Source organism: Balearica regulorum, chromosome 23 (genome assembly GCF_011004875.1).
Source record: "Balearica regulorum gibbericeps isolate bBalReg1 chromosome 23, bBalReg1.pri, whole genome shotgun sequence".
Lineage (NCBI taxonomy): Eukaryota > Metazoa > Chordata > Aves > Gruiformes > Gruidae > Balearica > Balearica regulorum.
The window spans coordinates 7,434,804-7,456,917 of NC_046206.1; the positions used below are offsets into that span (position 1 = coordinate 7,434,804).

Genomic DNA, 22,114 nt, shown 5'->3' on the forward strand with positions numbered 1-22,114 from the left:
CTATGCCGCGGGGCTCACCCCACACAGCGTGGGGCCACACAGCCCTGGGGCGCGGGGAGGGGACGGCCGGTGCTGGGGGATGCTGACAGCCGCCTGCGTCCTCTCCTAGATGGACCGGGGGGAGTTTCAGCAGGACTCGGTGCTGAAGCAGCTCGAGGTGCTCAAGGAGGAGGAGAAGGAGTTTCAGAACCTGAAGGTGAGCTGGACCCTGGGAACGTGTCCCCTCCGTCCCCGCCCCCATGGGCAGATGTGGCTTAAAGCCCCCCCCCCCCCCAGGTCACTCCTGCAAGAGGGGCTGTGGCAGAGGCAGTTGCACCCCGGGGTGCTGGGTGCCCATCGCCGGGCTCATCCCTCGCCCGGCCTTGCTTCCTCCAGGCTTTCTGTCCTTGTGCCGTGTCCCCTGGTGTCGCCCTCCCGCAGCGTCTGGTACCCTCGGTGCTGTTTTCTGGTCTCAGCACCCTTTGGGGGATCAAAACAAGAGGTGTGCCAGGAGAGTGGGGTGCAAGGGGCACCCACGCGCCCCTCTGCCCCACCTCAGAGCAGGCTGAGTGGAGCAGGACGATGGGTGGTACGGGAGGATGCTCCGATGCCGCGGGCAGGAGGGGGTGGGTGGTTGAGGGCGCCCTCTCGCACGTTATGGGTGCACAAGCCGGGCGGGTGCCCCAAATGCCGGGACACCCAGGGAGGGTGGGCGCTGCCAACCTGCCCTTTCCTGCTCCGCAGGACCCCACCAACGGCTACTACAGCGTGAACACCTTCAAGGAGCACCACTCCACCCCCACCATCTCGCTCTCGGGCTGCCCGGCGGACCTGCGCCCCGCCAGCAAGCAACGGGTGCCCACCGGCATGTCCTTCACCAACATCTACAGCACCTTGAGCGGGCAGAGCCGCCTCTACGACTACAGCCAGCGCTTCGTGCTGGGCATGGGCAGCAGCTCCATCGAGCTGTGCGAGCGCGAGTTCCAGCGCGGCTCCATGAGCGACAGCAGCTCCTTCCTCGACACCCAGTGCGACAGCAGCATCAGCAGCAGCGGCAAGCAGGACGGCTACGTGCAGTTCGACAAGGCCAGCAAGGCTTCCGCCTCCTCCTCCCATCATTCCCAATCTTCTTCCCAAAACTCAGACCCCAGCCGGCCCCTGCAGAGGCGGATGCAGACGCACGTTTGAACCCCCCTCGGGGGGACGCTCGGGACCCTCCACGCGGGCGCCGCGGCTTCGTGCTAGGACAGTCGCGCCCGTCGGGAGCAGCGGTGGGAAGAGGCTGGATCCAGCCCCCCACCCCCGGAGCAGGGCTGCGGGGTCCGGGACCGGCCGAGCATCGTCCCCCCCCGCCCCGGTACACGCTAAGCACAATCCCGCCGAGGACGCCCGGGGACCCGTCCCCTCCATGGGGCTGGGGACGCCCCCCGCCCAACCACGCACCCCCCCAGCCGCTCGCCTCCGCTTCCCGCTGCCCTCTCCCACCCGCTCCCTCCCCTTCCTTCTTGGTGTTCGGTGTCCATAATTATAGAGTCCGTTTCGGGGGGGGGGGGTTTGGGGAGGGGGGGGTCCTGCCGCACGGGACGGGGTTGCGGGGGTGGAGGGGAACGTCGGTGGGACAGGGACCCCCCCCCCAGGAAGGGCCTCTCCGCGCTGTATCGTGGGAGCACAGCGCTGCGGTCAATACAAGAGGTGTTTCTCGTGGCACGCCTGGGCTGGTGGCCGCCCCGCCAGGACGCCGGTTCTGTGGCGACGCTTTGCCCCGGCGTGGACCCGGCCCGGAGCTCGGGGGGACCGTGGGGGGGAAGGGACCCCACCTTGGGGGCATGGGGGTGTAGCGGCAGAGGGGAAATGAGGTACAGGGCGGGGGGCCCCCAAAAGCCCCAGCGCAGGAGCCAGAGCTGGGGTGTCACGCCAGGAACATGGCAGGTAAGGGCCAACTGGGGGGACACGGGCACGGCCCAGGGACCCTGGCACAGGCACGGGGACATGGGGACACAGTGGGGAGGCCCCGCTCCCCCCCGCGCTCCCCTCCCTGCTGTGCCACCGCACGCTCACACCCGGCCCCTCGTGCCCCCAGCTCACGCTCACCCCCTCCCGCGTGCAGAGGCACTCACCCTCACACCCCCCACCCATCTCACCCCAAACCCCCCCCCCCCCAGCCCAGGAGCACCCGGCCCAGCCTCACCAGGACCTTTATTGGAGCTCCCGACACCCCCATCCACAGGCCGCAGGGACCCCCCGCACCCCCACTGCCCCCCCAGGGGCAGAGGGGACCCTATGCCAGGGCAGGCACCGCTCAGCCCCCTCCTGGGGGGGGATGGACACCCCCAAACCCCACCCCACTGGAGCCAAGCACCCCGCTGGCCCCCCACCCCAGGCCACTCATCCCCAACACACACCCCAGGGGAGGCTCCACGATAAATAAGCTTTTAAATTAATTAAATTAAATGCCCCCCCCCCCCCAAAGGGCCCCAGCAGACCCCAAGGCCAGGCTCTCTGGGGTGCCCCCGCTGGGGGGGGGCGCTGGGGGGGGGCTCTGGGGGCGAGCTCCCGGCGCCAGCGCTAAGGCATGGGAGGGGGCTGCCCAGTAAAAAGTAAACTTTTTAAAAAAGGGAGGAATTAAATACTGGGGGGGGAAGGAACAGGGCAGGGAGGAGGCAACGTGGGCCCCCAAAGGCTCCTGCTCCCTGGGGGGTGCTCCTGGACCCCCAAAATCAGCCCCTCAGCAGGGACCTCGTCCAAACAAAAGGAATTAAGGGAAAGAGAGAGCCCAGGGCAAGGGCTCCTGCCCCCCCTTCACCCCCCAGGCCCGCTGGGAGGGAGGACCCCCACCCCAAAAATCCCCTCCGGGTCCTCGGTAGCTTCAGTGCGTCGGTAGGAAAAGGCGCCAGCCGTGACGCCACGGCCCCACGGGGCTCCCTGCGCCCCCCAAGAGCCACCGCCCTCCCCGGGGGGGGACCCGCGGTCCAGCACGGACCCCCCAAGCCCCATCCCTGCTCGCTCCGTGAGTCCCAGGACGAGGAGGATGCTCTGCCCTCACTCTGCTCCAGCCGTGCCAGCGCGGTGTCCCCCCCTCCGCGCGGGGGGGGACGCTGTCCCTGCGCGGCCCCCGTGCCCTCAGAAGTAGGTGAGGTTCTTGACCAGTCCCAGCTCCAGCATCCGCTTGATGGCCACGGCCTCGTGCGAGACGTTGTGCTCCGACGCCTGCGGGACGTGGAGCAGGCGGTGACACCAGGGCCACCCCGCAGTGAAAAACAGGGGTGACGTGGACAGAAAGCGTGGGGGGTAGATACTCACCGCCATGGATTTGAGCGTGATCTGCTCATAGTAGTGAATGGTCTGCTTCTTGTTGGCCGAATCGGGGTAGCCGAAGCCCGCGATGTGCACCAGGTCACAGAAGTGCAGCGCCAAGGTGATGGCCAACAACCCCGTGGTGGGTTTCTGGGGGGACAAGGAGGAGAAGAAGCTGTGTGTGGAGCCATGGCCACCCGTGAGCTGCACAGGGGTACCAGGACGGATATCACCCCTCGGGGGGGGTGCAGGGTGCCCGGCCATCCCCACCTCTTACCTGTTTGACCTTCCGTGGTTGCTTCATGGGGAGGTTGAGCAGTTTAGCAGCAGTTACTTCCATGTAGTAAGGGTTGAGGATGCGCACTCGCTCGGGGTTGGCATCCCAGATCAACGGGGGCTGTTTCCAAAACCCCTTCCGCACCTACAAGAGGACGGAGATGTCTGGTGCTGTCCCTATAAGGGAGGTAGGTCCCTGGGGTGGGGTGGGATGAGGGTTGGACGCGGTTCCCCACCACATTTACCCTCTTCTTGTCGTTGAGGATGGCCTCCATCCACTGGAAGTCCATGGGTTTGAAGGGCACCAGCACCAGCAACGTGTCAGGGTTGTTCTCCGTCCTGGGGTTGAAGTGGGCTGACTCGGGGTAGAATAGGCGCATGGTGGTCTTGGAGCCCACGTCCTGCTCGTAACCATGGACCGGGGCGTTGTTCAACCTTGGGGGGACGCAGGGACATCAGAGGCATCGACCCCATCCGCAGGTGGCAGCGGGGAGGGATCGGCGGGACGGATCTGGGGCCCTACCTGATCACAACGTCGTACGTGTTGATGGTCTCCCCCATGGAGCTGTTGCGAAGCCGGTGGCCGTTGCCCACCACCGCGCACCTCCGGCACTTCAGGCTGCGAGAGAAAAGCCCCGTCTCAACCAGCGCTGCTCTGAAACCACGGTGGTTTTAACCCCCAAGGTGGGGTTTGACCCTGCGTTGTCCAGTCCACAAAGCTTCCCGTGGCCCATCCACCATCCCTGGGTCGCAGAGGTTCATTTCACCAAATCCTGGGCCCACAACGTGCACATTTCCACCCCCAACGATGACGAGAAAGAGAGAAAAGCCCCCAAACCCACCCCGGCGTTACCTCTGGATGCTCTCAGGCAGGGAGTAGTGGGTGATGGACAGCAAACGCAGGAGGACGTCTTCTGCAAAGCAAGGGCGAGGAGATAAGCGAGGCGGCTCCTGCCCGTCGCCCCATCCCTGCCAGATCTCCTGCCATTAGTCCCAGCTCCCCCCCAGCCCTGGGCAGATAATCCTGCGCTGGGGCTTAGTAATGCCTGGCCCACCCCAAACCCCTTTTATAGGGACCACACATGCCCAGGGCAAGTAGATACGTGCTGCAAAGTCTAAAAAATTTAAAAAAAAAAAAAAAAATTAAGCAAACAACTTGCTGAGGGGGAAGAAAAAAGGAAACTGTCTCGCCGTCCCCAAAATAAAAAGATGAACCTGCAGCTGTTCTTAACTTAAGAAGAGGCAAGCTTCTAAAGTGGGGCAGGACGGACAGACAGAAACCCCGGCGAGCGCTGCTGAGGCTTACCGCTTCCTTTCGTGCCATAGGGCAGCTCGTAGAGCGACGGCGTCTTCACCCAAAAATAGTCCTTCAGCTGCAAGAAGAGCGGGTGATCCCTCGTGTAGCTGCCGAGGAGCAAAGGGCCGGTGAGAGCGGGATGAGGGGGGTCCTGGGGGCGGTTCAGGCTCCGCGTCCCCCCTCCTTGCTCCCAATCCCAATACTCACTTCCCAATGAGCTGCGCCGCTTTCTTTTCCACCTCCCCGAGGGGACACGTCGTCTTGTTTTCTTGCACAGGGAAATAAAAGCTGTGAGGGAAGAGGTTAAAAAAAAAAAAAAAAAAAATTTAAAACACGCTGCCTGCTCCTCTGCAGCCCCCTCCTGGCAAACGGGGCTCCGGCACTGCCGTGGTGGGATTCAAGCCATGCCAGCAGCGCCAGGGACGGTGCCGCCCAGATTTCGGGGTATTTAATCACTGGGCTTGCAGCCTTGCATCGGAAGAGGTCTCTCTCACCCTGCTCATAGACCTCACGCTCTCCGCTTTCCCCATTTCCATCAGCATCGCTGGGACTGGGAAGAGAACAGGGTTTTCCCTTCCTCCCGGGCTCAGAAAAACACCGGCGTTCGCCAGAAACCCCGCAGAGCCCGACTGCCAACGTGCGCCGAGGGGGAACCTCACATCGTGTCCCCCCTCCTCCGGCAACAGCCGGGGCTGCTGCCACCTCCCCGGTCCCCCAGGATCCGGCGAGACGATGCTCCGGCATCCCTGCGTGGGACGGACGGGAGGATGCCGCCTCCCCGAGAGCGAAGGGAAGGGCAGGAGGTCCTTTAAATTTTAATAAAAGCCACTCACAGCTGTATGTACCTGTCTTCCCGGTAGATCGAGTACCAAACCATCACCAGAAACAGCGCCAGCACCCCGAGTATCTTCCCTCCTGCGTGCCCAGAGAGCGGGGGGAAAGAAAAAAAAAAAAAAAAAACAAACCCACCATCAAGCCGGTACCGGGGGTTTGGATAATCGGATGTTGGGGACCTGCAGCCCCCCAGGGATGTCCTGGTAGATCCAGGATTGTGGAGCCATCCCCAGCAAAGCCCAGGGAGCGGCGGGGGCCTGGCTGGCGTGGTCCATCCCCAAGAAGAGGAGCGGGTCCGAGATAGGGCCGGGGTGGTTTTGTCCCAGCTCCAAAAGCTGCCGTGCCATTTCCTCCTGCCCGCCTTGCGTCAAAGGCCGCACAAACACATCCGTCTTTCCGGGTGCCTCCACCGCAAAGCCCGAGGACTACCGGCTGCCCGAGCCCGCAGGTTCAAGGACCCCAAAAATCACCCTCCCCGCCGCGACTTCGCCCCAATACTCCACCTGCCAGCTGGTGTAAAGCGGCATCCTACCCCCAAAGCCCAATTTCCAAATGCAAATCCCCCCCCGGGACCCCCATCCCAGTTTGGGAAGAGGGAGACGGGACCCCCCCCACCGTGGGACTCACGAGACTTGTTGATCATTTTTATCAGCAGGAGAGGCATCAGGCGAGGGCCGGAGCTCTCATCGCGGCTGCCGCCGGTCACCTGGAGCGGGAAAGGAGGGAAAGGCATCAGATGAGGTCAAAACCCATCGGAGCCACCCCCAAAAATCCTGTCCGAGAGGCATCACCCCCCGCTTGCCCCATCCGCACCTCCGGATGAGCGGGTGTGAGGGTTCCCCAGGGGATTTACGTCTATTTACAGTCACATTTCTCTGCCCCGCAGCCGCCAAAGGTTTGATTTATACGGAGTTTATAAAAGCCAGGCAAGCAGCTGCAGTTCCCAAGGAGCCCCGGCCATACAGGTTAAACACCGAAATTCCGACGGAAAAAAGTGAATTAGAGGAAAAAACGAGCCCCCGGAGGGGTTTCAACTGCAAAACCCCAAAGCACCCAAATCAACACCCAAGGCGATGACTTGGTGGGAAGATTTTAAGCCCAGCCCTGGCTCAAGCCACCGCAGGTACGAAGCCAACCGTGCCGCCACCGCCACCGAGCCGGGCAGAAAGGACAGGAGCAGCCGAGCGGAATCAAAGCAAAGAACATCACGTACTTGGGGAACCTCCAACACCTTCGATTCACCCATCCCGGCCCGGGGAAAGGGGGACGCCGCAAGCTTAACGCACGCGCCAATGCCGGCTGGGGAAGCGGAAAGACTTTTTTCTTCCTCCGAAACCTCTCGCTCCTGGAAAAAGAGCCGTAGTCGGATCCACCCCGGAGTAGCTCAGCCCCATCCCGTTGCAAAAAAACCAGGATGGAAAATTAACTTACCAGCTGGGAGAAGTTTTGGGGTACACGGGAGACTTGGCTCCCCGAGGATGAATCCTACTCTAAGCCCGGCCCAGTTAGACTTGGCTTTGCTACCACGTAACCGAGCTGCTCCCAGCTCCGGATCAGCCACGTCTCAGAGGAGGAGAGGGCGAGGAGGTGTTAAATGCCAAGCCAAGAGGAAAGGTTCATGCCCGGGCTGGGCGATGGAAATCCTGGTCTCAGGGATTAGTCACCTTGTTCAGGGGACACCCATCTCAGCACCCCACCCTGCCTAACGAAGCACCGTTGATGAACCTGGCACCTGTCGCCTGACGGGGCCGTATCACGAATGAGTCAAGAGCAGCAGCTTTTGGGGCAAAATATATCAAGAAAGAGGAGAAACGGAACCAAAGCTGGTCCCACGAGAGCCAGGCTCTTCCCTTCCTCATCACCAGCTCCCGAAATTAAAAAGGGCAGGAAGGGCAATTAATTAAAAATGGCAGGAAAGGCAATTAAAAGGGAATTAAGGGCAATTAAACTGTGCTACGAGCAACGGGATGGGATACAAAGCAAACAAACTGCGTCCGTTTGACAGCGGGCAGAGGGACGGGGACCGGTGAGGTGGTGCCCTGGGAAAGCACCCGTTTCCCCCCCCCCGAACCACTTCTCCTCCGTAAAACACGGACATCAAACCCCTTCCTGGTGAATCATGCCGGGCTCGGCCCCACCATCACCTGGGGACCCCAGGAATGGGAAGCAAAAGCTGCCCCCCCCCCCCCCGATTTACACCCCGGCTCTCATCCACCATCGCTATTTCTGGCTCTGCGAGTCGCTCCCGGCTTGGGAAGGAACGGGAAGATGAAACCCAGGATTGCATCTTCCAGGGTGGGAACAAGCAGGGACGAGGAGCTGGGGGGTCTCGCCCCTTTATAAGTTATATTTGCTTGAAAAAAATAAAATTAGGGGAAGTAAAAAGCAGATTGTGTTTTCTCATTTGGTATTTTTTCCCCTAGCAAAACTGGCCACAGCCAGAGGCTGGCCGATGCTCCTCGGGGGCCTGAGCACCCCCGTTCGCCCCGGGCTGGGGTGCTGCCGGGCATCGGGACCCAAGTTGAACACCAAATTCAGCCCCCAGCTCTCTTCCTGGGTGCCAAAACACCCAGCCCAGCTTCCCACCAAACACGCTTCACCCCTCCTGCCAGCTTCAGACACTGGGAAAATCCACTCTCACCCCCGGTGTTTGCTTTTACATACCAGCTTTTTTTTTTTTTTTGCCCTTTTTTTTTTTTTTTGAAGGCTTTATGATCTTTTCCCAGGCTTGTACGCACAAGCTTGGCCTTATGCAAAACTTATCTAAGACAAACAGTTGTTAATCCCCGAGGAAAACAAATGTTATTTAGTGAAGCGTTCGGAGAATGTGGAGCAAAACAGAGCACACCCAGGCAAAGGTGCTTTTGGAATTAATTCTCCCGCTCCAAACCCCGCCTTGTGCTACCAGATCTGCAACCCAAACCAGAGCGGCTGCTTAAAGCGGGGAAGATCTGAACTCCCCCAGCTGCTCCCCCCCATCCTCATAGAGCCGATGGAGGGAGGGATGCTAAAGGATCCTGCATCCCCGTCGGCTCTCGCCCCTCTCATGGCAGGGCTTGGTCCAGGGCATCACCCCCCCCAGCCAAACCCCACAGCTGGGGGGAAAGTCCCGGGCGGATTCAGCTCCCCACGCTTGGAAGAAGCGACCCAAAAAGCCCCTCTCTTTGATGTCTGAGCAGCGCACCTCCGCAGCTCCCCCGGGCTGAGTATTATCACTGCATAAATGAGTTAAAAGCCCTGCCACATCTTTGCGGGCAGGTCTCCCCTTCCCCAAAATAAAATAAAATAAAATAAAAAAGCTCCTCGCCAAGTTTCCCCGTCTCCCTCAGATCCAGAGCAGGGTTTCACCTCCCAGTTTCACCACGTCCCAGGAAAGCCCCCAGAGCAAGTGATGATAAATCTGCTCCCACCCCATCCCAGCGCGGGCGGACGGTGACCCCAGCCACCCGGTGCCACCCCGGCAAAGCACCCGTGGACCAGCAGACCACGCAGAAAAAGCTCTCGGTACTTTTCTGCTTCCATGGTAACGCACGGATTGGGAATCCGAAGCGTGACACACCTCTCCCGTGCTCACACCATCCCATCTCACGCATCCCCGGGGCACGGAGGAGTCCGAGATTCGGTCCAGCTTCCCCGTCCGAGAAGGATGCTCGTCAGAGAATGAGCATCTCCGACGGTTCACCTCCCCAAACACACCCCCCCCGTGCATTCATTTTTAACTGGAGCAGAGCTGGATTTGAAGGGATCCCGCCCGAGGAAGGGATGCGCCGGCAATCCCTAGGGATTCACTCCTGGCAGCGGGAGCTGAAGGGAGACAGCCAGGCAGCCAGCCCGGACAGCACAGACCATGCCCCCCACCCCAGCCTTCCAGGCACACGGGGAGCAGCAGGACGGATCCTGCACTCCATTTTGAGGACAACGACCGGGATCGACCCCCAAGGAAGCAGTTTACAGCCCCGGGATCTTGCAAGCCCCCATCCCACGGGTTTTCTCCACGCGGTAGGGCTGGGATTGCCGGAGGAGCCTGGCAGGTGCCGGTGTACCCCCCACGCCGGCTCGGCCGCATCCCGCCTTGGCAAAACCATCGCGTGCCGGAACCTGAACGCAACCTGGGAGGTGGCCAGGGGCGATCCTCCGGGGAAAGCATCCGGCCAACTCCAGGCGCTGCGCCTGGGCTTGGCAAAGCATCAAAGGTACCCAAATCCTCTGCCTGGCATCCCAAAGCTTCCTCACCCTGGCTGCTGCGAGCTCCAGGTGCTCGGGGATTTTTATTATTTTATTTTTTTTCCAAGCTGGGAAGAAAACCGAGACCCACAGAGGAGAGAAAAACCTCACGGGATTGCAAACGACCACCGTCACGAGCCCAAAAGGCAGCAGGGTCTGGATCTGATCCCCTCCAGGGGACCAGAGATGCTGCAGGTCAAAAAAATTGGCAGGGCAGAGGAATTGCAAGAGCAGGACCGAGGGGATGCAGAAGGTCATCGGGACACGGCAATGCAAAAATCAATCCCGTTCAACGCCGGCCATCGCCCCGTCGAGGGCACAGAGAGCCAGCCTGTGCCGCCAATACCCCTGTTTATCTTCTTTTAAGAGCCCTGTAAGTCACTTTAAAGGAATCTTAATTACCTCTTAATAGGAGAGGCAGCGCCATTTCCGTTGCCCGTGGTATCTTAGGCATACGCAATAACCCAGCCAAAGATTTATGATAGGGAAAAAAACCCCCCTTCGTTGGCATGTAAGCCTTAACAAAACATTTACCCATTACGAGGGTGCAATTTCAGAGGTCGCAACAGCAAATAAGCTCAGGTAGGACAAGTATTTCCACGGCAGCACGTCCCCAGAATAAATCGGGGCTGCTCCCGCCTTTCTGCGGCACTGTCGGTTTTAACGTGCTTGGGAGCTAAAATCCGACTCAGGCCGGCGCTGCCGCCATCCTCTCCTTTCCCATTATTTTGTTTTTCATCCCTGCAGCAGGAAGAACACAGGGATGGGACCCAAGTCCCTTCCTACGACCCCGAAACGCCAGCTGCGTGGGTATACCCGAGCATCCCGTGCCTCCGGGGTAACCCCATGCCACCAAAGGAGCTACAGGGCTCCTCCTCGGCACGTTAGGCCACGTTCTTATAAGTTATATATTATTATTTATATTCTATAGGTTTAATCACTCTCTTTCTATTTAAGAAAAGAAAATAAAGACCCTTCCTCGGCAGACGTGGCTTGCTACAATCCGGAGGTTACAGCCGAGCTGCCGGAGCAGAGCTGAGCCGCCCCACGCTAACGAGACGAGGGTGGGCGCCCGCCGGTGACCATTTTATACCCGTGGGATTTCACCGCCGAGCCCCGGCCGTCGATCCGGCCGCCCCCTCCTCCTACCTGCCCCGGCCGGTCCCCCATTTGCCACCGCTGTCACCTCGTTGCCGTGTTTACTCACTGGCATCTTCATCCTCAGGGACCGCCCAGGGATGCGGGCGGCAACAATGAGAGCGGCTTTGGCAACACGGCTTTGCACCCGCGCTTCCATCTAACGCACCCCCCACCCACCCCCCCCAAAAAAAAAGAAAAAGCAGCAGAAAGGGGAAGGCAGCAAGCTGGGGGTGAAGGCAGGGTGAAGGCAGGGTGAAGGCAGCCTTTCCCCACTGCCTGCTCCCTTATAGCGGGGAAGCAAACGGGCCGGGGAGGTGAAAATCCAAACCATGGAGGTGCTCCAGCCCGTCTCCAACCCAAGCGACGCCTGGATTCAACCCCACCTCTCTGGAAGGAGCGGGGGGAATTAAGGGATCTCAAGCCCCGGGGCTGAGTTATCCTGCAGGCAGCTGCCACCCCCAGCGGCTTTTGACTACGGGGGTCTCCTTTTGGGGGCTCAAAAGCCGCTTGCCCAGTTGCCGTGCCCTCTGCGAGGCTCCGAGTGCCACCTTAAGCCCCCCCGGCCGCAGCAGCCCTGCGGTTTCTCTGCCGTTTCCTCCACGCCTCCTGTTTTGCACCAGCAAACAAGCCGGTTTTGGGGCAGCATAACCCTCAGGGGAACCTCACCCTCGAGCTCGAGTCCTCCGGGGTGAAGCAACCGGATGGGTTTACACCCCCCCCCAGTCCCCATGCCGGAGCGCTTCTGCATCCCCCCTGCCCTCTTCTCCCATGTTCAAGGCCGTGGAGGAAGTATCAGAAAATAACCCGCTCCATCACTTTGCGCCCCCAGCATCGCCTCGATGCTCCGTTAACCCCACCGGCGACACTGGGAGGGGGACACTTGTCTCGGGGAGACCTTTTCCAGCATTCCCGGGAGCGGCTGAAGCCGGTCCCCACCGGGGCGGCGATAAGGCGGCAGGAGGTCATGGCTACTTACGGTCCGTCCTCTTGGTCCGGGCAGAGCAGGCAGGAACTCGGCGGGCTCTACGAGGCCATCCTCTCCTCCCCTGGCAAAGGGAAAAGGGAGAACATCCTCAGTGCCACGGCAACCCGCACCGGCAGCGCGTCAGGGGCGCTCCCCTCCGCGGCCATCCACCTTGGGAGGATCCAGGGGATCCCTACTGATCGCCCCGCACCGATGGGGAAGGGAACGAGCCCCAGGGGACCGGCAGACGGGTCCTCACGGAGCCATCACATGCGTCGCAGGGAAGGTCCGCGTTCTCCGCAAAGCACCCACCTCCTCCAGGGCTGGCAGCACCCAGGCCTGGGCTTCCACCTGCTTTTAAGGAGGAGGAGGAGGAGGAGGAGGAGGAGGAGGAAGAGGAGGCACGGCGGTTCAGAGCCCAGACCTCACCGCAGGTTTCCCCAACGCCCCTTGGCCTTTCCCACTGAAATCCCCCCGGTGACTCACTTGGATTTTTAGGAAGCAGTTGATGCCTTTTCCCAAGGAAAGAGGGATGCAGCCCTGCTCACCCTGGGATGCTCTGCAGCTCTCCTGCCTTCCCGCGCAGGGGATGCTCCTTAACCCTATGTCTCCAGCATCTCTTCCCCCAAAACTTTCCAAATTATGCATCCTCACTCAGTGCTGCAATATCCTTATGATTTGGGGAAGGAAAAGTCCTGCTGAGGAGCTGCCGTGCACAGAAACCCCTCTGCCATGCTGCCTCCCAAAGAAAATCCTCTCTGTGAGGGCAGTTGCTTTGCATCCACCTTAATTAGCCCAGCTAATGAGCAGCAGGGTGGGGGTGATGGGGAAAATGTGTTGGTTAAGTGAAGTGAGCCCACTGCTGTCTCCATTAGCAGTCAGCTTTTGCTCTTCCTCCCATGCCGGTGGGATGGAAGGAGTCACAGCTCCTCCCGAAAACCCTGTGAGGAACAGTCGCAGCCCGGTTTGGTGCAAGGAAGGGCAAAGCAGATGGGGAAGGATGGCCTGGGCAGGGCCAGCAGTGCTGTCTCCACGGCTGATGCTCAAAGCCTGGCAGAGAAAATGCTTCTGAGGGGAAGCCCTGAAGGGCAGGGGGTTTCCTTACCCCCCTCCAGCTGGGAAAAGCAAAGGTGAGAGATGCTGGGGGCCACCAAGCCAGTGCAAGCCTTCCCCAAGGCATGCTTTGCTCTTCATTTTGTGTTAATTTTAACAAAGAGAGCGCGTTCCCATGCCAGAGATGGGGAAGGAAACCACCGAGCATCTCTGAGGTGCTTTGTCCTGTCCTTGGGGCTGGGTGCTTCTCCCCAGGGACTAGACTTTCCAGAGACGCGCTGGGAGGGTGAGGGACATCTCCATCCCTCGCTCCATCCTCTCCCACCTCCACCGTTTGCTGGGAGGAGCGACTAAACCAGAGGGCTTGGGGCAATCAACAGCCAAACCAAACGCATCTGGGGCTGCTCTGCAAGTGTCCAGAAAGAATTCACCTTCCTGCACCAGGGGCTTTCCAGCAGCCCTGAATCCACTGGAGCATCCAACATCGCTGCCGACGAGGAGCCTTTTTATTTAGAGCCGCGAATTGTAGGATTCGCTAACGAGGTTAAACTCCCCCCCGGGGAGCTCCTGCTAAAGCCCTTCATGGCGCAGCACCAGCCCGTGCCCGTACAGACGAGGGTGAGGATGCTCAGAGCTGCCTGGGGGTGGGCGAGGGGATGCCTCTCACCCACAGCATCCTCCCGGGTGGATGCTGCAGCCCCGGATCAGCAGGAGATGCGATCCCTTACAGCACGCGGGGAGGATCCGAGGGCTGGCCTGAAGCTGGTCTTTCCAGCTCGACTGGAAGAGGCAGGAGCCAGATCGCTGCCGCCGGTGTCCCCAGGATGGCTCCCAGCCTCTGAGCAGCCCCCCCACCACCACCAGCGGTCGTTCCCAGCCCAAGGTCCAGGAAAAAAAACCCCACGGCGGTTCGGGCTCTGCCAGGTCGAGAGCTGCTGTCTGCACTGCTCGCCGCAGGCGGCTCAGCCCGTCTGGCAGCTGATCCCGGCAGGAAATGAACGTCCCGTATCCCAGAGGCCTCAAAAAAGACACAACTTAACCAAGCTGAATTTTGCTCCTTTTTCCTCCCCAGGCTGCCAGCGACACCACCTGCCTCAGTTTCCCCTCCCGCCTACCAGCTACCGCCTGCATTTAAATAACAATTTCCAAATTTGAGGGAGGGGAAAGACACCTTGTGCTCTGCCCACCTTCCCCAGCATCTCCCCTCCGGGATGCTCGTGGCTTTGGGCAGAAGAAAACAAAAACCCAACGGCCACGTCCCTTCCCCTCTTAAAGATTAAAGCCAGCCAGGATCAGCCCTTTGCGGGGCTCAGCCCCGGTGCGGGAGCATCCCTGGGGGACACGGGCATTTTCGGGACTTGCACAAGCAAGAGGGGACATGCGTGGCGCAGGGACGAGCCAGCGAATCCCTCCCGTCCATCATCTTCCCCCCATCACGGACCGGACCCCCCCGGGGGCTGTTGAAAAGGAGGAGGGGGGAGATGGAGACGGCGTTTCTCTCCTTCCAGCAGCCAGACCTGAAGCAAGGCAGCCGTCCGTCCGTCCGTCCGTTGGCGCTCCATCGCCGGCGCCGGTCCCCCTCAGTTAAAATTACCTCCCGAGGCGGGAGAGAGCAAAAGCTGGGCTGGGAGGGGAATAAAATCCAGGTGAGCTCATCCTCCTCCTCCGGAGAAACCGTCTCCACTTGGCACGAGCGAGGTGTTTCCGAGCCTGGCACATCCCTCACGTCACCCCGATCGCTATCGCCCCGGGACCAGGAGCTTGTTCATTCGGCAGGTATTTAGTGGGAGATTATCCAACCGCTTCCCGACCGTCCTTCGGCTGAGCCAAAGGTGTAATTCCGGGTGCGGGATGCGATTTTTTGGTAGAGGTTTCCCGGCAGGTCCTCAGCCCAGCATCCCGGCGGATAATCCCTGGCCAGGAGAGCACAGAAAAGCTGTGCCAGCAGAACCCTCATCCTCTACCCTAGCTGTTTTTTCTATTAAATTAATCATTTACTACATTTATTAAATTATTTTATTAAAATATTAATTAAAAAATCAAATCATTTAATAAACCTTTTTCTATTAAATCTCCAAGAATGGGAGGAAAAGCAAAGCTACCCAGCCAAGCCGGATTATCCAAAGCAGCGACCGACCTAAAAATAAACGCCCGCTATTTAAGGACAAATCTCCCGTGGTAAACCTCCGCCCCCCCACACCCCCCTCAAAAAAAAAAAATAAAAAAAGAAGAAATAAGCACGAGAAATCACCACTATTTCCAGGCTGGGGTGTTTAGCATCACCCATCAGACAAAAAAAGGCCTATTTTGGGTTTATTTCTTAGCAAAAATTCCACGCTTCTAAGAGCAGAGCATCTCCAGGCCTAAAGCTGCTGATTTACAGACATCCCGCCCGTTTAGGCGAGCCAAGCAAATAAATAATTAAGATTTAAATATGCATTTGCATAATACAGATAATCTGTCAATTTAACTTGTAAATGCAGTTGGAATTAAGCAGCGACTTTGTTAATTAAAGTAGCAAAGGGGCCTGGGAAGCCCGAACTCCATGGCAGAGGCTGAAGGACCGTAAGGATGCTAAAGCCGAATTTGCGGGGGGATGCGGGGGTTCGGGGCGGGTTTTCTCCTCCCCTTCCCCTAACGCGCTGCCGGGGCACCAAACTCGTGTCTTTACCCCTATTTTTATTGCAAAATCTGCCCCCCCCTTCATCAGGAGCCGCCTGTACCCTCCTGCCCTGCCTGCACTGCAAGCTGTAAGAGCTGCCATTGCCCCCCCCATTAAAAAAAAAACCAAAAAACGGCAGCGGAAAAAGAGCCTGGGGTCATATTTTTGAGGACAAATCGCATATTTTTTGTTGCATAAAGAACATGCTTTGTAAGTTCTTGGCCACCCTCGGCTCCCCCCACCCCAAATACCAGAGCTCACTACCCAGACCCCGCCTGGGACGGAACCTGTTGAGCCTGTATGCGCACGAACAGACGGTTCTTTGTGACAATTTTTTTTTTTTCCCCCTTCTATTTTTTGTTTTGAAGTGGTGCTGGTTATCATACAGGGATGGGCCCGAGGACTTCCCAGCGGATCCTGATGCCTTGTTCTCGACTTTAACGCAGCGCAGAGAAGGCAGCATCACATTTAACCCCTAAAACCCTTTGCTCCCTTTAATTTTTGACACGTCCCACACCCTGGTCCTCCTTCAGTCCTGCGTTTTTCCCTCCTTATTTCTCACTTTCCACCCCATTTTTCCCCACCACGCCCCAGCACTCTCCTCCATCCCCAACCCAGGCGAGTTCGGATCCGTACTCGTGCCGTGAAATCCCACCCCACAAACCCCACGCTGCGGGGGGAATCGGACAACCCGACGGCCGCGGAGCAGCCGGGACGGGGGTTTAATACCCAGAGAGGGGTGTTTTCTTACCCGCCGCGGGGATGCTCGCTGGCAGCGCGCGCCCAGCACCAGCAAAGCCCCAGAGCAGCAGGTTTGCAGCGTTAAAGCATCCTCAACTCCCGCTTGGCGCTTTCCTGCCTCAGTTTCCCCCCCGTTTCGGGGCTCGGAGAAGCTCTGCCCGGTTGGCAGCGCAGGCAAGGGATGCAGCAGGGACCCCGAGCCCCAAACTCCATGCCAGTTGGGGGTTTTTTGGGGTTCTTTTTTAAAGGAAATTAAAAAAAACCCACCCGCTGGAAATGCTGTAAGCGGCTCAAAACCTGACGCCGGGGCTCCGGCTTGTACAAGTTGCAACCTCTGGCATCCCGCTCCGGTTAAAAAAAAAAGTTGAGGCTCAGCTGACTCAGCCCTGCCGGATATCGGGATGCCGAATCCGGCCGGGAAAACTTCGGCAAGGCTGCCGGCAAGCTGGGGGAGACATTTTGCAAGGGGAAGAGCTGAAGCGGGAACGGCATCTGGAAGCGATCGGAGGCGAGGAGCCTCTCCCAGGCGCAGCAGGGAATTCCAACGGCGTGAGCTCAGGTTAAAGCCTCCTTCACAGACCCAGGATTAAAAAAAGAAAACCCAAACTTCAGCATATATATTTTTAAACCTGCAAATACCGAAGGAAAGGAAGCCAGCTCCCCGCTCAGTCCTACCTGGATGTGGCTTTGTGATCTAGGTTGATTCTGATTTGCAATAAAAAAAAAAAAAACACCAAAAGAAAAACCCCAAAGAGGAGGAGAAACATCTCCGTAGATGTGCTGATATAATTTTACAGGCGTGGTGCCGGGATGAGAGTCCTCCCCCGGCACTGTGTTGTTTAAAATAGCCTTGCTGTGCATTTCGATGCGTCCCTGCACCGTCCATCCCAAGGGACTGCCGTATCCCACCTCCGAGCATCCCTCACCAGCACGGCCTGCATCCCACAACGGTCCTCGAGTGGCCCAGGAGCATCCCAGCATCCTCGGGATGGCATGGAAGAGCCAACAGAGGATGCCATCCTAGCTTAGACGGAGCGGTCCTCCACCCCAGACCCCCTCCAGCCATCCCTGAGCCCACGGGACAGGGACCAGCAACACCCACGGGTGGCCAAACCCACCCGGGACACCCCGGCAGAGCACGTGCCATGCCGGGACGGCGATCCCGGGCACCCCCGCATCTCCGCCATGCCCTTTCACACGGCCAGCACGTACATACGGACCTTAAAACCAAAACTACCTGACGGCATGTTAACACCCACATCGATATTACACAAATAACTTGCGCGTAATTAATAGAAACCACTTGCATGGCGGCTTGCGTGCTCAAGGAGTCCCGAGCATCCCGCCGAAGAGATGTCGGCAAACCTGGACCGTGTCTCTTTGTGCCAGAGCAATTTATCCCAGGACAGGATCCACGGGAGATGGGCGGAATCCGGCTCCATCCGCCAGCACCTACCAAATCCCGCTCCCCAAAAATTACCGCTTTGGCTGCACCACGCACCGAACGCCCCGAAGCAAGCACTCGCCCACATCCTTCCCGCCTCCGTCGCTCCCACCCACCTTCCCGGCGGCTCGGAGGTCACCGTCCCGCGCCGCTCCATGGCACGGCAGAGCCGGACCAGCCGGGAGCAGCATCCACTGCAGCTCGGCGGCCTCCGGCAGACGGCAAAACACATCCTGGAGAGGAACCGTGGCCCACACCAGCCCGAAACCGCTGCAAGCATCTGCCAGTCCAAAGCAAATCCGGGATGGAGGGAGCTCCTTCTCCAGTTTCGCTGTTCCCCACAGGCCAAACCCATTTCTCCTTCTTCTGAGGAAACCTTCCAGCCCAACCCCGGTCACATGCAAGGGGTCAGCAGCTGGAAACCAGAGAGATTAGTGAGAACTGGGCTTTTTTTCTCTTTTTTTTTTTTTTTTCCCTCCCAAGAAGACGCCGGATTTTCCTAGAAAAAGCTCAATAAACATGAGGATTGCAGCCGGAGGAGAGAGAAGCCACCGGTGTCCAAGCACAAGAGGGGAGGTTAAAAAGAAACACCCAGAAAAAAAAAGAGAACCAGAAGTTGCAGAGAGGTGTGAAAGCATCAAATCATTTCCTTTTCTCGCTGTAAAATCAAAACCGCTTGTGCAAGCATCCCCAACGGCATCGTACCAGGCTCACCGACTCCAGCCCGGGGTGGGGAGAGCAGGATGGGGTCCCCACAGGGATGCGGGCGAAATCGGGATGCCAACCCGTGCAGGAGGAGGACCACATCCCTACTCCTTATGCAGCCATCACGCTACGCCCAGAGAAAACAACCAAAAAGGGGAAAAAAAATAAATAAATTGCTTTTGAAAAAAAAAAATATATATAGGAAAAGCTCTTGAGAACAAGATTTCTAGCCCGAACCAGCTCTGAAATACTCAGCCCTAAAACGACAGGACCGTCACCTTATACAAGAGAACAAGGAATAGAATATGTAGGATTTAGAGATATCGCCAAGCAAATAGTTCTAATCAGTGGGATTCAACCCCAGAATCGCTGTTGGCCAAACGCCCTGACAACAGGCAGGTGGAGAGGGCCTGGGCTGGGCACTCCCGCGTCCTGCAGCCTGGCACCCACCTCGGATGTTGGCTGCAAGCACGGGGATGGCACAAGCTATAAAGCTACAGGCTCGGAGGCGTTCAGTATGGCTGTTTCAAATGGACTTAAACAGATGTTTTCACTCCACAGGTGGGTTTTCGACTCCACGGGTGGGCTAGGGACCAGGAGGATGCTCTGGTCGCCGTTACAGTCCTGGCTCTAGAAGATCACGGATCTCCATGGTGGACATCCCTTAGAATTAGTGTCGACAGACAGTTCCTCCTCTTATATTTACATTCTCCTTGCCCCTTTACATTTGCCCTTGGCCCCTGTCCTCACGGGGTTCGGTGCATCGCTGTAGCTGTCGCTATTAAATCACTGCCCGGAGCCAGAGGAGCAGGCAGCCCTCTAACGATGCAGATAATTAAGCGCAAGGGTTCGGGAGAGTCCAGCAAAGCGTGCCGATCCCATCCTATAGCTTATAATGATGTTAGGAGTTCGTTATAGGTTGGATATGTCATTAGGAGCCAGGAAAAAGAGACCTCACGCCTGCAGGACAGCCAGCACCAGAGATGGAGGAGGCATCTCCTCGGATAGGTGCAACTCCGAGTCCTCTGCTCAAAATCCTGGCTCTTCCCCGGCTGGGATCTGGCACGTGCTATGGAGAGCGGCGATGCAACACAACGGGAGCTGCAACGCAACGGGAGCCGCAACACTTTGCAGAGTTGAAACGCAAGTTGACTGCGGCGAGAAGTCCCCGTGCATCCCCCCGCACGGCCGATCCCTGACCCCAAAGCTCCAGCCCAAGAGCAGCGACCAGCACGGAACTCCCCGCCTGCTCCAGCCCCTTCGCTAAGCAAAGGGAGAAGGTTCACGTGGGCTTAAACTCCTCGGCTCCATCACCAATCCGGGGTTCTGCCCTGCCCGGGGTGTCCGTCCCGTGTCACTCTGTCCTGCCGCTCGCCACGGAAAGCCTGAGCAGAGGCAGGTGGCAATGCCTAGGTAACCCCTCTGCTCCATCACCATCCTCTTCATCTCAGAGAGCGGCCGGAGGGAGAGCCCGGCAGAGAAGTCAGCCAAATTCAGCAGGGCTTTCCCAAAAACTCCGCCGCGAGACTTTAATGAGCTCGTCTCACTAAGAGGTGGGAACCGGAGTCGCCGAGCAGCCCAGCGCCAACCCACCGGGCATCAGGACTGCACGGGCATCGCTCTGTTAACCCGGTGGGGAAAGACACATCCCACGCGTGATGTCCAAGCCAAGAAGTACAAACAAGCCCCCAGAGGAAGATTTTCCTTTGTTCTCCGCTCCCCAGAACAATAAAACCCCACGGGCTCACCCTGCCAAAGACCTGGCATTGGAAGATCAGCGGGGCAGAGCCCGGCTGGTCCTTCTTCTGCTGTCTTGGGGCAAGCATCCTCATCTAGCCCCGGAACGAGCCCGTCCAGTGGGAGAAGCAGCACACGCGATGGGTTGGGATGGGGTTTATCCGCATCCTGTGCCGGGATCCCGCTCCTGGTGGCTCTATCCACACCGGGATCGGTCCCTCCTACTCCTTTGGGATCACCGCGCTACCGGAGAGCATCTGGCAACCGGTCAGAGGATGCTTGGGGGTGGGAAAAAAATCCCCACACTCAGACCACTTAAATAAATCATCCTCAGCCCGCACCGCTGCGAGAGCGATACCGTCCTGAGCCGCACACGGGGCACGTCCTCCCTTTCCCGGGGCCTCCGGGAGGATTTTCCTTCCCTCGCGCCGGCACCCAGGTGTTAATATCGCACATAGCCATCGAAACGAGCCCCCCGCACGCTACCGGGAGATGCCAGAACCTCTCTTGCCGGGGGGTCTCGGGGTGGGTTCCCTGCCGTAGGGGCGGCCCTGGGCAGGAACGATGCCGAAGGCCGGTTTTTCCCAGCGAGACGCAGGGGTTTTTGTTTTGCCAGGGATCGGGCGGCAGCGGGCCGGAAGGGCATCGCAAGAGCGGGGGCTTTCCTCTCGTCGCTGCCCGCGCACGCTTCGCCACCTGGAAGCTCAACCGTGCTCAGGCACTAATTAATTACATTAATTTAAAAAATAAATAAATAATTGGGGGGGGAGAGGGAGGAAGAAAATCAGAAATAAAGCCGCTTTCTCGCTTTCTGGTGCGTCGAGCTCGCCGAGGCGTGGACGCCGATGCTGTGGGATACACTGGTGGGGGCCCAAGCCTGGGTTAACGGGGGGTCCCCCCCCACCCCAAGTCGTCGTCCCCCCCCCAGGCAAACCCTGCCTGTGCACCGCAAAGCAGGCAGCGCTGCCTGTTCCACCGCCCTCCCGGCGCGGAGCTCCCCCATCCCATCCCCTCCAGCACCCCCAAAAATAAAACAAACTACCAGGTTTTTTCTCCCCCCCCCCCTTTTTTTCTTTTTTTTGCTAACCCCTCCCAGCTCGCAAACCCGCTTTGCGGGGCGGGGGGGGGGGAGGGCGAGACACGAACACGGGGGGGACCAGACTCACCATGGGGCGGGCGCGGGGGGGGGGGGGCCGCGGCGGCGGGAGGATGCGGGGCGGGGGGCAGCGGGGCGGGATGCCGGAGCCGGAGCCGGAGCCGGCCCGGGGATGGGCGGGCGGGGGGCGGGCACGCTTGCGCACAGCGCCGGGCTGGGCGGCCGGCGGGGAGGGAGGGAGGGATGGAGGGAGGGAGGGGAAGAGCATCCCGCGAGCTGGAGGAACCCCGGGGACCCCCCCATCCCCCGGCAGTGGAGAGGTGGGGACACCTAACCCCCCCCCCCAATAGCCAGCGGCCCCCCAAAAATCACAGCGGTGGGCTCAGCCCCCCCCCCCCCCCCCCCCCGGCACAAATCTCCCCCCAGAGAAGAGCAGCTCCCAACACATTTTTGGGGGGGGGGGGTGCAAGGCTCTCCCCGCCGGGTTCAGGCCGTGCCCCCATGGAATCCACCGGCCGAAGCACCACCAGACGATGCTCAGAGGTTTGGCTTAAAAAACTCAATATCGGGTTTGGGGTGGTTTTTTTTCCCTGCAGAAATTAATTCCCACCGCAGGAACGGCCCGTGCCCGGCCATCTCCCGTGGGGTTTCATTTCCATCCCATCATC

The 22,114-nt window shown here is 59.1% G+C and overlaps 2 protein-coding genes across 20 annotated transcripts in view; one reads left to right on the plus strand and one right to left on the minus strand.

Annotated features, from left to right (window-relative positions):
- The window catches only part of KIRREL3 (kirre like nephrin family adhesion molecule 3), a 328,668-nt gene extending 327,151 nt beyond the window's left edge, over positions 1-1,517 (plus strand). For all 4 annotated transcript variants that reach the window (XM_075774342.1, XM_075774343.1, XM_075774344.1 and 1 more), the window contains 2 exons: positions 110-196; positions 724-1,517. In XM_075774342.1, the coding sequence (XP_075630457.1) occupies positions 110-196; positions 724-1,167 (531 nt within the window). In that variant the 3' untranslated portion in view covers positions 1,168-1,517. The remainder of the gene's footprint in view (positions 1-109; positions 197-723) is intronic.
- A 640-nt stretch (positions 1,518-2,157) lies between these two features.
- ST3GAL4 (ST3 beta-galactoside alpha-2,3-sialyltransferase 4) lies at positions 2,158-21,645 on the minus strand. Of its 16 annotated transcripts, none has more exons than XM_075774502.1 (15): positions 21,517-21,591; positions 14,579-14,685; positions 13,790-14,079; positions 12,021-12,090; positions 6,894-7,025; positions 6,308-6,386; positions 5,680-5,761; positions 5,054-5,134; positions 4,856-4,953; positions 4,403-4,463; positions 4,073-4,168; positions 3,795-3,984; positions 3,551-3,694; positions 3,280-3,423; positions 2,158-3,186 (listed from the first exon to the last, which is right to left on the minus strand). In XM_075774502.1, the coding sequence occupies exons 2-15, from the start codon at positions 14,621-14,623 to the stop codon at positions 3,100-3,102; spliced, it is 1,599 nt and encodes a 532-aa protein (XP_075630617.1). In that variant the 5' UTR covers positions 14,624-14,685; positions 21,517-21,591; the 3' UTR covers positions 2,158-3,099. The 16 variants fall into 16 exon arrangements, with proteins under 16 accessions (XP_075630617.1, XP_075630619.1, XP_075630618.1 ...); XM_075774504.1 differs by having other exon boundaries at positions 5,692-5,761; positions 21,517-21,583; XM_075774503.1 differs by lacking the exon at positions 21,517-21,591 and adding an exon at positions 16,732-17,034.
- Positions 21,646-22,114: the final 469 nt, after the last annotated feature.